The 15965-nt window shown below is 58.8% G+C and overlaps 6 protein-coding genes across 6 annotated transcripts in view; 1 reads left to right on the plus strand and 5 right to left on the minus strand.

Annotated features, from left to right (window-relative positions):
* Positions 1-576, minus strand: part of GGTG_02271 (hypothetical protein) — a 1658-nt gene extending 1082 nt beyond the window's left edge. The window contains exon 1 of the mRNA XM_009220042.1: positions 56-576. Coding sequence (XP_009218306.1) covers positions 56-342 — 287 coding nt within the window. The 5' untranslated portion in view covers positions 343-576. The remainder of the gene's footprint in view (positions 1-55) is intronic.
* A 212-nt stretch (positions 577-788) lies between these two features.
* Positions 789-2635, minus strand: GGTG_02272 (hypothetical protein; the record flags this gene model as incomplete). Its single annotated transcript, XM_009220043.1, has 2 exons — positions 789-2168; positions 2240-2635. The coding sequence occupies 2 exons, from the start codon at positions 2633-2635 to the stop codon at positions 789-791; spliced, it is 1776 nt and encodes a 591-aa protein (XP_009218307.1).
* Positions 2636-4731: 2096 nt separating this feature from the next.
* GGTG_02273 (hypothetical protein) lies at positions 4732-6155 on the minus strand. The gene has a single exon (XM_009220044.1). It carries the CDS (start codon positions 5718-5720, stop codon positions 5301-5303), a length of 420 nt encoding a protein of 139 aa, XP_009218308.1. The 5' UTR covers positions 5721-6155; the 3' UTR covers positions 4732-5300.
* A 414-nt stretch (positions 6156-6569) lies between these two features.
* Positions 6570-7433, minus strand: GGTG_02274 (hypothetical protein; the record flags this gene model as incomplete). Its single annotated transcript, XM_009220045.1, has 2 exons — positions 6570-7016; positions 7328-7433. The coding sequence occupies 2 exons, from the start codon at positions 7431-7433 to the stop codon at positions 6712-6714; spliced, it is 411 nt and encodes a 136-aa protein (XP_009218309.1). The 3' UTR covers positions 6570-6711.
* A 965-nt stretch (positions 7434-8398) lies between these two features.
* GGTG_02275 (hypothetical protein) lies at positions 8399-11502 on the minus strand (the record flags this gene model as incomplete). The annotated part of the gene is made up of 4 exons (XM_009220046.1): positions 8399-8773; positions 8859-10934; positions 11015-11312; positions 11396-11502. The coding sequence occupies 4 exons, from the start codon at positions 11500-11502 to the stop codon at positions 8399-8401; spliced, it is 2856 nt and encodes a 951-aa protein (XP_009218310.1).
* Positions 11503-13507: 2005 nt separating this feature from the next.
* Positions 13508-15692, plus strand: GGTG_02276 (hypothetical protein). Its single transcript, XM_009220047.1, has one exon. The coding sequence runs from the start codon at positions 14072-14074 to the stop codon at positions 15365-15367; it is 1296 nt and encodes a 431-aa protein (XP_009218311.1). The 5' UTR covers positions 13508-14071; the 3' UTR covers positions 15368-15692.
* Positions 15693-15965: the final 273 nt, after the last annotated feature.

The following is a 15965-nucleotide window of genomic DNA, read 5'->3' on the forward strand; positions in this document are numbered from 1 at the left end:
ACGCGACGCCCCCCCCCCCCCCCCCCCGTCCAGGACCGTTGGGGATGCCGTTGACGAGCACGATCCAGCGCCAGGCGCCGCCAGGCGAGGGCGCCGACGGTGTAGGCGACCAGGCCGCCGACGACGCCCGAGAAAGGCCGAGGTGGCGAAGAAGTAGGCGATGCTGCGCCGGCCGTAGGACATTGTGAAGTAGAGCGCCACGCCCGGGAACAAGCCCAGGAGCAGCCGGCAGGCCACCAGCCCGACCAGGTTGGTGACCCAGGCCGTCAGCGTCGCCACGACGCCCCAGGCCAGCACCAGCCCGGCCAGGTAGCGGGCGGGCTGGAGGCGCTTGATGATCATGTTTGAGGGTGCCCCGAAGAGCTTTTGTGGGCCCCGTTAGATGAAGCCTCAAAAGGGAGGTGTGGAGGTAGGGAGATGCCGCGTGCGCGCGAGGGAGACACGTTCCAGGAATTAGGGACAAAAGCAATGTCAAGCATGAGATCAAGTGTCACTTTCTGTAAATGTAATCGTGTTTCGATATCATGTCATATCCTAAACCAGACATGTATAATATCTGGCGCAGGTCCAAGCCCCAAAACGCCGCCCAATGCAACCGTGTAGACCATGTTACACATATTCTCCAGAGTGACCGAACCCCAAACAAAGGAAAATAGACAAGCCCTGGGTTCAAACAGCCTCATTGAGAGGTAGATCTGTGCCAGCAACCCAGGGGTAGCACGAATCGATAAAAATCCCATGTCATCAAAGCCACCGCCCTCAACGCCGCTAACTTGCAGAGTGCTACCTCAGCGAGTCCCATTAGACTCCCAGTACTGCCTGAGAGTGTGGTTCTCGACGACCAGCTCGGCGATCTCGCGACCCATCTCGCCGACGGCGCGCGGCGACAGCGTGAAGGCCGTATAGAACAAGCGGTCGCTCGGGCTGTCGCAGACCTCGCCGCCGAGCCCGGCGGCCTTCCCTGCCGGCTTCCTCTCGTCGGACCCGCTCCTCCTCTTGGTCGTCCGCATGGAAGGTGGCGATGATGACAGCGGCGGCGGCGGCGGCGGTGGCGCCTTCGCCGCGCGCTTGACGCAGGGCGTCTGAATGTCGCTGAACCCCTGCGCCTCGGGCTTGCTGCCAAGCCCGTTCTGGTCGACGTAGCCGACGTTGCGGAGCTGCCGCTCCACCATGATCTCGGTCAGGTACTCCTGCAGGTCGTAGATAATGGCGTCGCGCAACGGGTAGGCCTTTGGCGGGGGTGGGTGCGACTGCTCCTGGTTTTCCCCCTTGTCGGACCTGCGGCTGATCATCCTGAACGACGGCGCGTCCGTGGTGGATGCTGCGGGCTGGGCGCCCCCGTTGCTTGCATCATCTGCCCGCCGCGAGAGCGGCTTAGGCCCATCCCGCTCCTCCCGGCTAGCTTCCTTCACGTCGTCGGCGGAAGCCGGGGCCTCGTCTTGGGGCTTCGGGTTCTCCTTCTTGGCCCATTCCGTGACCACCATCTGCAGCTTTTGGTTCCACAGCTCCGTGAGGGTGGCCGCGTTGCGCTGCTGCTCTGCCTTGGAGTGCGGCGCCGGCACGCTGGGCCGCTCCGTCCTCCACCCCGGGGCGAGTGTCTGGTCAAAGATCATGGGCACCACAACCCGGAACGTCTCCTTTTCCTCAGGCTCGTTTTTCGCGGCCTCCTGAGCTTCTGCGATGGCCTGCGCACGCGCCGTGCCCTTCGCGGCCTTGCCGTCTGCCCATGTCGCAGCAGCAGTCGAGTTCCGGAACAGAAAATCCGAGTGCGCAATAGACTTTTCGTCCACGGAAGCAATGTATAGCCTCTCGATGTTGAGGGCAATTTCGTCCACCATGGCCTCGACGACAGGCTGGCTGGTTTTAAGAGGCAGTGCTGCCAAATTCCAGATGTCCCAATGGCCAAAGTTGAAGACCCAGAGCGTTTCCTTGGGAAGAAGCTGAGGTCGGGGCCGAGACAGAAACTCGGTCACCTGCTTGCTGAAGTCGGGCACGTCGGATGGCACGGGGAACAGCTCTGGGTAGAAGGAGTAGTCAAGCCCCGGTGGTGTCGGATTCTCCGGGTCCGCGTCAGCCTTGGGCAGCGCCACCGAGGCGTAAAGAGTGTTGGACGAGAGAGCGCGAGATGGCGCCTTTGGGACAAGTGATATGTACGTCGAGCAGTCCAGCTAAGCGCAGGCGGCTGTTTGTCAGCACGGGGTATCTCAACAAGGGTCCAGAACAACCTGGGAATGCTCACCTCGGTGCACATGACCTCACTCCAGGTCGTCTCGCTAGTGGCATCATCACCATCCGGGATGGTTGCCATGTCACTGGCGCCAAAGACAACGACCCTCAGTCCGCCAGCCACGCTCCCGTCGTCAACAGCGGGTCTACCGCCCGTTCTGCGGCCCGCCCACTTCCATAGCGCACTGTAGCCTCTGCCAAAGGCGACATCCGAGGCACGCTGGGGCAGCGTGGTGGTCACCAAGTAGACGACCAGGATGCAGGCGGTGACCTGGAGAAGCAGACGGGGTCCCCCGCGGAGGACTCGGGTGGAAAGCCATGCTAGCAGAGCGTGAACCCTGGGGCGGCCGAAGCATCGATGTCCATTCGGCGAGGTTTGTAAGCAGTAGGGCGACCCGTTTGCGATCATGACGGCGATTTGGAATGCCGGTGGCGACCGGCTGGAATCCTTTAAACTTCCTCTCGAAAACCCCAACACCCCATCGGGACGTTCCCTCCTCTTTGCGCGGACCCCTCTGCAGCAGCCAGGGGGAGCTCGGTTCCCCCCCTATATCAACGCCTGATGGACCGAAATTGCGTGGATAGCACCGAGTCGAATACCCGGCGGAATGGTCTGCGAAGATCCGGGTGTCTCAGAATCACTCTCTCGCCGGCCTCTTCCAGGAGACTCTCGGGGCTATGGTTGATCAGTGAGGCTGGCGAGTCAAGACGCTTACTCGTTGATGGTTGATAGCGGGAGGCAGCGATGGTAACGAACGGCAGTCCCAGACAAAGCAGGAAAAACACAAGAGAGAGCCCTATCAACAAAAGACAGCAGCGCAACGAGCGGTTGACAACTTTACTTGGGATGAAGCTGGATAGAAGAAGCGGGAACCCAGGCTTATCAGGAAACAAGAAGTGGCCCAGTAGGGGTGTATGCAAGCTTAACCGGGCACGAACCTCGCAGGCAAGCTGGAGTAGACCCGCCTGGCCAAGTCCCCAACCAAGGACAGGGACGGGGAGGACAAACGTCCCGAGGGGTGGGGTGTGCGCAGGCGGGATATTTTGTGGCTCAGGGGGTGGGGATGACTATGGGATGAGCGTGGATGGGCAGGTTTGGCTTGCAGTCCCGGTGGGGCCGGTTCGACTTGGCCCGTGAGGGAAGGGGCGGCGTGGAGTTGACAAAGGGCTGGTCAGAGAGAGGCAAGAATGCCGGTGTGGTTGTGCTTGTGGCAGTAGCGGGACGGGGGGTGTGGGCGCGTGGAAGACGGGCGGTTTGATCCTCGCCTGGCCAAGCCGGTGATCTGCGTGCTTTTGAAACTGGCAGAACAGATGCCAAGACGTTGCAAGCACAAAGCCGCCCGCGGTCTGGAACGTCGTCTGCCGGCCCCATCTCAGCCCTTTTTGGGGAGTGATGGGCAAATTCAGATTGCCAGTGCGCAAAGATTGATGTTCGCGCGAGTCGGGTGGAACAGACGAGGGCGAAACGTGCAAGCCAAAGATGTTGGCGGCTAACAACCATGCGGTGGGCTTTGGGAAGTCTTGTGAGTGGACAAACGCACCGCACATACACAAACACACACTTCTCAGCCACGAGCACACCCATCCACCCAAAAAGAGATCGACAGCGAGATGGGTCATCTAGGGTGATCCGTCCCCAGCAGCCAGACGGGGGTAGCGGGGAAAAGGCATCACGGATCAGGGGATTGCGCGTCCAGGAGGGAATGAGCCACGACGGAGACACACGACTAGCGCACCCCTCTGGTACGAGAAAGACAAAAGGCCGCAGAGCCAGCAAGCGGCGGCGAGGGGAAAGTGGGAGCAGCTTTCGAGATTGCGTCGTCGCAATGTCGCCCACCTTTCCGTCAAATCCCAGCCAAGCCCGTCACAAGGTCGACCCCTGGCCCGGCCTGAAGACGGACTAGCGGGAGGGCGCTTTGGTGTGCTGCGCCGCCTTTCTTGCCGCATTTTGAGATGGCATTGCGTCCGTGTGTGCTTGAGGCGCTGGACAAGAAGAAGAAAAGCAACAAGGGGATTGTGAGCGCTAGAAAGCGTCGTCATCCAAAGCGGAGGCGCGAGTCCAGCTCGACACCAGCTCGACACCAACTCGCCGAACCAACCCCAGCGACCCACAAACCGGCGCGCTGTTTTTGGCGTAGGGCCTTCCCGGCTTGGCAGAGGTAATTCTGATGTTCTGGAGCGACGCGGCCAGGGCCTTGTGGGTTTTGGTTGGACGCCAGCCGCCAGCCGCTGACCCTGCACTACCAGGCGCTCGGGAAAGACGGCACGCGAGCGGTTACCGGATTGCTGGTGGTGTTGGTTTGCTGTTTCTCGTGTTGGTGTCGTCTGTGTCAGCGACGGGCTGGGCAGCGGGCAGGCTTTGCACAAGCAATGCCTCGACTGGCATTTCCACCTGGCTCGATTGGATTTGCTGAGGAAACAAATTCCCGGCTGGGGACAAGGCAGTGCGCAAGTGCAAAAGCCGGGCAGGTGTGACCCTCTCGCCTCTCACCCCTCTGCCTCTCCGCCTTGTGGAGCAATGCTCCATTGTAAAGAAAGCATGTTTACCGCCAAAACGGCTCCAGCCCACATCCGATGGTGCTGACGACATTGAAGTTATGCTTACATACAATGGAGCTGTTTCTGTTTCTGAGGGTCCGCCGCTCAACACGCGATAAAAGGGGCTCGCTTGGGCCTTTTGTGACGTGGCCTGGTCGGGTTGCTCTAACTACAGCACCAGTCCAACTTGGGGCGCCTGAACAATGCGCGAGGGGAAAATCCGAGGGGAAAATCCGGTCGGTCTCGGTCTCGAATGCTGCCGACTTTGTGCACAACACACTGATGGATTAGACATTAGAACCGTAAATGTTTTCCTTTTATGGCAGTCGGCATCGACCCAATACCGAAACCCAGGTTTGACACAAAAAGGCGCCCAGCCCGTCGCATCATGAGCTCCCTCAAACCCCAATGCGCGACAGCAATCTATACAGCGACGTCCCAGACGTGCAGTAGCAAACCGCCGGACTCGCAACCCCGCCCCCCCGTATTCCCTTCGTCCGACCCAACCAACCCATTCGCCAACGAAGGGCGCCCGCTCACTTCCTCGGCGCCAGGACGGTGCCGCCCAGCAGGCCGCAGAGGCCGAAGCCCATGAATATCCACTTTTGCGGGAACCCCGGGCCACCAAACTCCGGGTCCAGGCCGTCGGCCCCGGGGAAGAAGTAGGCGGCCAGGCCGGCGATCCAGTAGATGGAGCCCGTAAAGGCCGCGACCCGGAGCGAGTCCCGGGACAGCTCGGCCGACACGGCGCCCGCGCCCGACGACAGGTAAGGGCGCCAGGTGTAGAAGAGGGTCGCGAGCCCCAGGATGACAGACAGGCTCATGGTCTGGCCGTTGTGGAACCTGGCGTGCGGCGGCCACCGCGGGTTGTAGATGTGCGTCTCGTTGAAGTCGGCAATGATGGCGCCGAACAGCAGGCCGACGCAGTCGATGGTGAGGAGCGCGCGTCCCAGCATTTTCGATGTCGTCGCGCGGGGGGTTTGATGTTACCAAGTGGATATATGCCGTGTGATATAGAGGGATGGGTGAGTGTCTTGTTTGCTATGGTTGGTCTCGGTCGATGCTCAAGGAGAAATCCGCGTGTTGCTTTTTAAGCCCGTAGCTTCCCGCGTAGGACCGGACGTCCGAGGCTACGTCTGCGAACTCCCTCAAGCGTCCAATCCATCCATACAGGTGCGAGACCGATGTCACGGGGTAGTTGCATTCTCGCGCCGCGTTGGTTCCGCCGAATGTCATAATGCTGCCCAGCATACCACCTACATCGTGTTCGACAAGGTCAATCGCAGCAATACATTTTAGACTTCGCAAATAGAGCGCACGTCACCCTAGTTTGCTGTGGAAAACTGGAAACCCTGGGAAAAGTTAGACGCTGGGCGCTGCGGTTGTCACGGGAAAGTTGATTAAATTCAATCAATTTTCATGTTTCCCAGGGCATCCACCCACCACTGGCTGTTGATCGGCTGACAGCCTAGCAGAAAGCCCAACCCGCTGCGCTTCTGCTCCCCAGATTCTGCTAGATTGCCCACTTCCGAAATTCCCACCGTCCGCTCGCGATCCATCTGCACCCCAGTCCTGTCCTCGCGAAACTCCCTTCTAGAACAACCAGGGCAACCAACGCGTTCATTTCTACCAACTTCAATCTTTTGACAGTGACGGACGCGAGGTGAGAACAAAACGACCTCCACAATGTCTGGCGCGGATCCAACCCCATCTTTTTCATCCCATCCACCGATCCGACCCCCCTATGACAGTTCATCCTCGGGGCGCCTTTCTCTCGCCGACTCCCCATCCCCCATTGTCCTACAGGCGACCACTCCCTCTCCCAATACTCATCAAAGCTGCACAGCAAGCATCAACGATATTTAGCTCGCTGCCAGACAGCGTGGATTTTTTTTTCTTTGAGTCCCTGCCCTATTCGAAAACGAAAACCAACGTCCGCTAACCGTTTCATTCGCCCCCACGCCACCACCCAGACTCGAGATTTTCGCCATAGCGACGAGCCCATGCACACCCGCGGAGCAGCGGCACGAGAAGCCTTATTGCCTGCCCGGCCTCGGTCGGCTGCACGGCCACCGAGGAAGTCCTGTTTGTCGCTAGAAGGTCTCCGGTTCCCAACGACGCATCCCAAGGGGGGGGGACCACGAAGATCCCAACACACCCCTCTTCCGGGAACATGGAGTGGTCGACCAAGACCGACAGGCTCGCTCGCAAGCGCTTGCGACCCGACCACAAGATCTCCGTCCTTCCAAGTTCTTGCCCACAAACAAAAAACAAAAAGAGAAGAAGAAAAAAAAAGCCCCTGTTGCCGTCGCTGCCGTCGCTTGCCGCGCGCTTGCGACCACGCCGCACACGCACATGATAAACATCATCACCCCATACTGGCAGACAAGCACAAGAAGTCCAAGAGGCAAGGGCCGGCGCTCTGTTCGGAGAGGTTGATCATCCCTCATCGCCTATCTCCCCTCCTACCGCCCCGCTCTGTCAAGCACAACTTTTTTTCCCGCTCGTGCCAACCGTCACGGCTTTCCCCTTTGATCCGATCGTCCATAAATGGAGGTCATACCACACACCAAACAAGCCGCCCACAAGCGCGGGCGGAGCGGGCCTTCTCTGAACAAGAGCACCGCATTATGGCTCCTGGCCTCGGCCTCAAGGAGGCCTCCAGCCATCATCGGTCCCGCCATCCCGAACTCCTCACACCACAAAGACAGAGTCAAGGAGATGACCTAGAACCCTCGCTCACTACGTCAAGCGACACTCAGCACACAAACGGGGCGGGCATTCATAGAGCCAAGGTCGCTCAACGCTTCCGTCGACGAGTCTTGATTGATATCTATCTTACTCAAACATACATACACAACATACGACGACTTGACCTTTTCCCTTTTAGCCTCCCCTGCTCAGTCGGCAGGCTCTGCGAGCAGAGAAGAAAAACGAGCAATACGGAAAAAGATGCCGAGGTCAACGAAAAAAAAAAAAAGATGCGATAAAAACCTATGCTACATAAAGGCACGTTTTTCCCTTGACAAGGGGGAGAGGAGCCTGGAGTGGTCGGAAACGCAGCCCCGAGGAACGAGGGAAAGAGAAACCCCTAGTCATCAGAGACATGCTTTCCTTGCCACAACAAACATGAGCCGAGCCAATGAATCAGACTCTGTTCGGAATCATCAAGCGATGCTCCGGGCATGTCTGCTTTGGTTCTCGTCCCAGCAGTTCCCTTCTTCCTGGGCTACTCGGTCATGTTCGGAATCGATGACGCACCCAGCATTATTAGGTTCGAAGCACTGTTGAACCTCCCGACTGCCACGGGATCCGGCGCAGACTTCCGCCACAACGCCTTGCAGGAGAGTAAAAAAAAGGAATAAAAAAAGGGGGCGTTGGTGGCCAAGTTTGTCGCCCTGAAAAGGTTCAGGGGACACGACCGCTCGCCACCTGCAGCAGCTCCTTGTGCTGTGGCAGCGATTCCCAAGACCGAGTGGCGGAAGAGCTTGGGCTGCTCAGATGCCTGGCGAGGTTCTTGTGGTTTTCTCGTACGCGTACACGTCATGATGCCGGCGATGGGGAGTGTCGTCGGTCAGAAATAAGAGGTGGGTGTGGTGATGGCAACGCGGGGCATGGGGCGGACAGGCACGATTCAATCCTCCTCGGAGCTGACATCGCTGTCGTCGTCAGCTTGGGCAGGCTCTGCTGTAGATGCCATCTCATTCGAGGTAGGCGGCTCTTGGCTGCCACTTCCTTGGCGGCCGCCCCGGAACTGAGATTTGAGCTTTGCTAGATGCTCGATCTTCAGCTCCTGTTCGCCCTTGCCCATGGGCTTGTTTTTCCTGGGCTTTTGTGCCGCCGGCTGGTTGAGAGCTGGTGGCGCAGACACTTGAGTCTCCTCCTTGATCTTTGCCTCCACCTTGCTCCGGAAACCCTTAATTCCTTTGCACATTAGATCGTAGAGCTTATGTAGGGCCTCAAGTGAAAGCGCGTCAATCTCAAGCTCCAATTCTCCATCTCCGTTTTCCTAGATGCGGAGGCGCCAAGAGTCAGCTATTGAACCAGGGGCAGCACAAGGACCATATCGGAGGAGCAGCGGGGGGAAGACATACCTTGTTCTTGGGATTGTCCTTCATTATGATATCAATCGCCGTCGTTATGTAGGGCTCGTCGAGATCATTGATGCCGTTAGCGATCGCCTGCTTCTCAACATCCGTCAGAGGACGCTTGGCGCCAGACTTCTTGCTGCTGTTGGAACCACCTCCCCCACCGCTCTTCCTCGAGGCACCCCCAAACGGCTTCTTTGGAGCTGATGAGGCGTTTGCGGATGCGGCAGAGGCCGACGACTTCTTCGGCTTGGTGGGCGCCGATTTTGTCTTCGCCGCCTGTCTATTACCACCAAGCTCCTTAAGCTTCGCCTCCTTCTCCTTGACACCCTCGGTGAGCATCTTGATGATGGAGTGATGAATGTCAATCTGCGCCATGTCGGTTGCTTCTTGCAGAAGGCACTCGGTCAGCTCCTTCTTGGTCACCTCCAACTTGGACCTCAGAGCCTCGAGAGCCTTTTTGAGCTCAATCTCCTCCTTGGTCTCCACAGCCTCCAGTTCTGCCTCTGCCTCGCTTGGTGCTTCGTCGTCACTGCCGTCTTTGGCACCAGCACCCGGACTGGAGGCCGAGGGTCTCCGGGGGCCCTTGGCAGACGCCTTGGCGACGTATGTGTTGATGTCAACCCACTTGCCATTGAACCATGACTGCAAGTTCTTGCCAACGTTGTTGACCTCGGTGCCGGCCGGGTTGAAGATGAAGCAGTTGTCGAGCATCAAGTTGAAGTCGTGCCTGAAGCCCTCGGCATTCGCGTACTTTCCGGTATTCAGCTTGGTTTGAATGGTACCCAGGTCCATTGGATCCGTGATCATCGTAAAGTAGCCGTGGGCCCCGTCTCTGACTTCATCCACAGGGTTCAGGAAAGGCCAATTAATTGCTTGATGCTTGGGCTTCATGAGCTCCTTGAGGACATCTTCGCAGAACCTCAGCTCTGGGCTGAGCTTCTTCTTCTTGCTTCCTTTCGCCTCATATGCCAGGTCCTTCTTTGGTGGGTGAATTGGGCGCTTGGGACGGTCGTCGTCCTTGGTTGAGTCTCTCCTGGCAAGTGTCGAGCCCTCGCCTGCCTTGGATGACAGAGCTTTATCAACAGCAGGCTTGGATGGAGCAGGGGTAGGACTCGCGGACACGGCAGGAACTGTTGGTGCAACGTATGCCGGTGTTGGCGTGGGCTTCGGGCGGGGTTGGTGGGCTGCTGCAGAACGCTCGGTGTGTCTGATGTTCGCCGACTTGTCCTTCTTGTGCGTTTTGAAGGGCTCCTCAACCTTGGCTTTGTGCATCCGGTCCCAGATATTCTCCACCACGGACACGGCACTCTCGGTGACTCCGTGGATAGCACCGTTGAAAGCGACAGAATTGGTGACGAGTAGCTTCACGTCGGCTTTGAAGTCGCCCAAGGTAGCGTAGGCCGATGCCCGCAGCTTGCGCTCCATCAAACTGATATCCATAGGATTCGTCACCTTGGCACTGTAGGACTCTGCCAATGTAGGCCAAAGGGCCGCGACGGAGTCTTTGAAATTGGCACCAGCCTTCGTCTTCTTGACACCGGACAGGACAGTTTTGATTGCCCTAACAGAGACCTCTTGAATGGGCAGATGGTCTGCGCCGGGGTGCATCAAATTCCCCGGCTCAGCATCTGGATACGGCGGGATCAGGTCAAGCCCAAAGCCAGCGTCATCCACCTCCATAGGGTCGGGCCCGGCTTTCATGGAGGTGATATCCGCCTGGGGAGCAGGCGCAGGTTCGGTCTCGACTGAAGCTTGAGCGTCGGCCTCGGGTTTGGGAGGGGCTTCGGCCTCGATCTCGGCCTCGGTCGGTTCCGTCCTCGCTCGTTTGGCAGCCGGCTCATCACTCGGGTCCTCATCGCGTTCCCTAGACACCTTGGATGAAGATGACAAAGGGGCGTCGGCGTCGGCCATGTTGATGTCAGCTGTCTCGGCCGACTTTTGCGACTCGATTGCCAGGTCGGACAAGCTTGGTGGCTGAGGCTTTGGCTCGGCTACGGTTTCCGCTGTGCTCTCTGCTGGTGCGGCGGTAGGTGCAGGATCGGCGGCCGGCGTCGCATCGACATCTCGGCCAGGACTTGCCTGATTCGATGCGGGCTTGTCCGCCGAGGTGTCCGCCGAGGGTTGGTCGATAGGCGCATCTGCCATCTCCGAGTCTCGACCTTCCTCTGGTGGAACAGCGTCCTTCGGGGCTCATCGGGTTTCGCGGCCGGAGCGGGTGGCTCATCTCGGGGCTCTGAAGCCTGCTTGTCCTTCTCATCGGATGCGCCGGATGGCGCGCTTTCGGTGGCGGGGTTGGCGCTCTCTTCAGCCGGGGGATCGGACGCGATGGTGTCGCCCTTTTGGGCTTCTGTCGCTGAATCGGGCGCATCCTCGGGCGCAGTCGGCGATGTTGCCTTTGTTGGGGGTGGGGCCTCGGCACCTGCGGGCTTTACACCATTCGGAGACAGCGACACGTGTCTGCGATGGTTAGCAGGATGATACATGTGAGGCCTGTCTGGTAGGGAAGTCGCCGAGGAAATATCGCATGCGACGCGACTTACCCATTGACCCCATTCTCCTCCTCGCGCTTTGCATCTGGGATCGTCGCCATTTTGACGGCGGCCTTCTGCTCGACAAGAGTCGGTGTCGACTGCTGCGGTGAGGTCATGACTGCCATTCGAGATATCAAATGAACAGTCTACTCTGGATGGGGCGACATCAAAGGTGGCGACGGAAACCTGCAAGATCAAGTTTGCGCCTAGTTGCGGCGGCGGCGAGATTTGATCGCGGGCAGTCGAGCGGATCGGGAAGGTAGAGTTGATCCAGAGAAGAATAGCGGTGAGGGCGCTGGTGAGCGCAAAGTGCCGAGGGCCGCGGTGGCGGGAAGCGGCGCAAAGTGATGAGCGATGTGATTAGAAAGTGAGCTGCAGCAATCTGCGCCAATGAATCGGCAGGATGAGTTAGTAAAGACGGTCTTCTCGTTTGCGTCTCGGCGCCAGCGGTTGACGACTGGCTTATTGCGGGAAGTGGTTGCGCGCGCGGGAAAGGCGTAGGTTGAGGTGGGTTCTGGGCCCGCGTCGAGATTCGCGGTGGCTGGGTGGTGTTGAATCAGAAGCTCAGGTCTGCAAGGGCTTGCTCACCTCACGCCAACGATCGCCAGCAATAAACGAGCAGAATCAACCGGCGCGAAGATGCGGCGACAGTCGCGATGCGATCGGTGCGACAAGGTGGAAATGGGGGACGTTCGCTCCCGCCTTTGCTGGATCTAAGCGAGAGGACACAGAGTCAGTTATCGCAACGGGCGACGGTGGGTATTTAATTCGCGGGTCCGAGCTGAGCGAGGAGCTCCTAGAGCTGTCGGGCGCGGAGTGGAGGGGGGACGTGGTGGTGGCCCGTGCGCTTGCCTCGCTGCTGCTCAAAACGGGGGAGGTCGCAGTTCCACTGCCGCATCATGCAACCCAGAAGCACCGCACGCGCCGAAATCACCATGGCGGCAGGTTGCACCCACATTGTGCCCGACTTGCCCATGCGCCATCCAGCGCAAACGACCTCTCTAAGGAGCACATTGACCGCCCTTTGGGAGAGTGTCTAGCTGCGATGGCTTGGGTTTTCACCAACACTCGACGAAAACTTGCGGCGAGGGTTGCAGGAGACGAGCGGCGCGGGTGTTTTGACAGTTCGGGAGGGATGGTACGCAAAAACAAACGAGAGAAATCGGGAACGTGCGACGACTGAGCGAAAGGATTCGAGGCAAGCGGAGGATGCGCTCTTGTGCACGGGGATGAAAACAAGAAAGGAACTTTTATACGGGCTTCATAACAAAATAAACATATGGCTTACCAACAGATACGGATAAACCAAAGGCTTTAGCCCAGCAGGTACAGAAAGGTTTCGTTTTGCGTTGATGAGTGGCGCGAATCGCAAATGGCGAGGCAGTGGGATGCGATGCGATGCGCCAATGTGCAATGTGGTGGAGTGCACCCCGACGCCAAAAAGCAAAGAGTGACTTTGTGAGAGCTTCAAAAAAGTGAAAACTGACACAGGCGCGTGGCGCGTCGAGCTTGCTCCGGGCGTGTCGCAAATTGAAAAAGCGACGCGCGGTGCCTAGACCGAGCTAGGAAGGGTCTGTTTGGCAAGGGCGAGAGGCTGGTCTGTGGTTGGCCGGGAGGGGATTTCCGTGGGTTCGTGCCTGAGGCTCCAAAGGGGGTGGGAGGCAAAGGAGGGAAATCAGGACTTTTTGCAAGCAAAATGGCGAATTTTTTGGATTCGGGGCCACTTCTTATTTGTAGAATCCGTCCAAGTCGCGGTTGCGGTAGCTTTTTTTCATGGTTTCCTCACACGAGATGCGGACTAGCAGGGTTGTCACCTGCAGGAGTGGGTGAGCCGTCCAATGGCGGAGGGGCGTGTGGGGCGCACTGAGACGTGTGGGCAAGGGACACAGAGGCCGCTCTGGAAATTGGGAAGGCAAGCTCCCAGCCGGACCGTCCTGGCGCAACCACACAGCCTGCCCAATCAGCACATCTTGATCTGTGGCCTCTCCAGGCTGCCAGCAAGATTCCGGCCCAATGAGCATCCACTCTGCCAACCGGGAAACTCGGGCACAGCCACAGCCCTTTGATCGCCTCTGTGGCATCAACAACTCCCGGTCGTTTAGCAGATGGATGACTCAACGGTTCCGACCAGAGATGGGACGAAGGCGGAGGCTTGTGACATGCCAGGTGATCGGGGCGCGTGTCATTGGTAAGGTATAAGTATTGTCAAGAAAGTATGGAAGATATTTCAATGGCAGAGATTAGAGCTTTGGGTTACACTGATCAATAGCCGGTAGTGTCTTTTCATTTGGGCACACCTGGACAGAACAGCCAAATTTTATCACGTGCGACTGGCGTCTATTTCACACAGCCCTTCAACCTCCTGCCTGCGCACTGTCCACCCCCTCCCACGTCCGACCGCCGACCTCCGTCCCGCCATGCCGACTGTCTTTTTTTTGTGGAGCCAACTCCAGGAAAAGGCGGGCAGAAAAAAGTTTCGACGGGGTGCAGCAGGAAAGTAGCTGTCCGCTGCCGCGATAAAAATTTCCACCCGGGAAGGCCAAGCAAACCACGGAATCAGTCCAGACCAATTGCAAACACTGGATTCAGAAAGGGCCGTGACTTCCTCTTTTCCTTCTTGCTTTCAATCACACCTCCTATCAGCCAACGGCCGTCCAAGTAGGACGCGCCTTCCGACCTCGCACAATGTCCACCAAGAGGAAAACGCCGACCAAGCTGGCGGCGCCGGCGATCAAGCAGGGCGCGAAGCCGGCGCTCAAGTCAAGACTGGACCAGTCCAGGACTCTGGTATCAGCCGGCAAGTCGGTCTCGGACCGAGGCATTCCTGCGCATGAAATAGTGGAAATACCCAGCGATTCGAGCAGCGACGACGATGCCTCAGACGACGATGGCGAGGAGAATAAAGCAACGGCAAACCCCAAGACAGCAGCGCCAGCATCACAAACCCTAGAGACCACCACCGGGAGGCCGCCGAAATCGAGCGCAAAATCCAAGCTGCCCAATGGAGACGCCGCCGCCGATGCGAAGCGCTCCACCGCGGACGACCCTTCGGCCTCAGACTCGGAGCCCCAGTCCCCGACCTTTGGCGAGCTCGCCCGCAGCCGGATAGTCGACGTGCAGGCCCAGCTGAACCAGCAGCAGCAGCAGGCGCAGACACCGGGGTCCTCGGTCGCCCTCGCCGCGCCCCAGGCGCTCGCGCCGCCGTCGCTGCAGTCTCTCGGCACGGTGCTGACGCAGGCGCTCCGGTCCGACGACACGGAGCTCCTCGAGTCGTGCCTGCAGACCACGGACCTGAACGTGGTGCGCGCCACGGTCCAGCGCCTCGACAGCTCGCTCGCCGAGGCGCTGCTCACGCGCCTCGCGTCGAGGCTGCACCGGCGCCCCGGCCGCGCCTCGACCCTGCTCGGCTGGATCCAGTGGACCCTCATCGCGCACGGCGGCGCCCTGGCCGCCCAGCCCGACCTGCAGCGCAAGCTCGGCGAGCTCAACCGCGTGCTCGAGGAGCGCGCCAGGGGGCTCAACAGCCTGCTCGTCCTCAAGGGCAAGCTGGACATGCTGGAGGCGCAGATGCAGCTGCGCCGGAGCGCCGGTGCCGGCCGACATGGTGCCGGCGCACCCAACGGCGCCGCCGGGTATCTTGGTTTCGGCGACGAGGACGAGGCCGACGCTGAGGACGATAGGAACGTGGTCTACGTGGAGGGGCAGGAGGACGCGACTAAGGGCGGCGTCGAGGGCTTCGGTGCCGACGACCAGTTCGACATCTCTGCCATCAACGGGGTTGACTCGGATTCGGACGACGACGAGGACGACGAAGACGACGCGGACGACTACCAGCGGGGAGATGCCGTCGAGGAGTCGCTGGACGATGATGAGGTGGACTTTGACGACGTGGACGAATCGGGCGATGACGAGAGCGAGGTCGAGGCCGCACCGCCAGCCAAGGTGCAGAAGACATCAGACAAACTTCCAAAAAGGCGATAGACGAAGAGTGTAGCACTAGACGCGCATGAATAGAAGCCTCGGCTTCGTGTTGTATTTTGAAGCATCGTGTTGTTGATGCTTGTTATGCCGACATGTCACTGGCCATGTTATGGGCAGCAGACGCAAGCTAGGTGCTGACTTGTAAATAGGGTTCGAAGACTTTAGCAGACGAACATGTCGGGGCTTGATAGAAGCAGTGTAAAGCGGGAAATTCTACTTCATCAGCTGCATCTCATTTTTAGGTTTCCCGTCTGCTCACCGGGTCTGCCCTTTGGTCACACTATCCAGCTCCCATCTAATGTCGCCTGGATGCAACCGGCAGCCAGAGCGCTGGCGCGAGAGTTTGTAGGCAGTTGGTGCCGTTGATCACCCAACCCGCTCATTTCTAGCTGAGAGCAGAGGGTAAGAAGGCAGGCAAGGGCGCAGACCTATGTTAGATGCTACCCTTTTTGGTTCCTATTTCTTGCTTGCGGTTGGGTGTTTTCCTGTCGCTTGCAGGTTCCTACGATTTGTTGCATAAACCAAAGAAGACCTATCTAATCATTGCGAGCTCTAACGATCTGATACATTGACGTGAGCGTATCGTAAATCACAAGGT

This window comes from Gaeumannomyces tritici (assembly GCF_000145635.1).
Source record: "Gaeumannomyces tritici R3-111a-1 unplaced genomic scaffold supercont2.1, whole genome shotgun sequence".
In the NCBI taxonomy this organism is placed as follows: Eukaryota; Fungi; Ascomycota; class Sordariomycetes; order Magnaporthales; family Magnaporthaceae; genus Gaeumannomyces; species Gaeumannomyces tritici.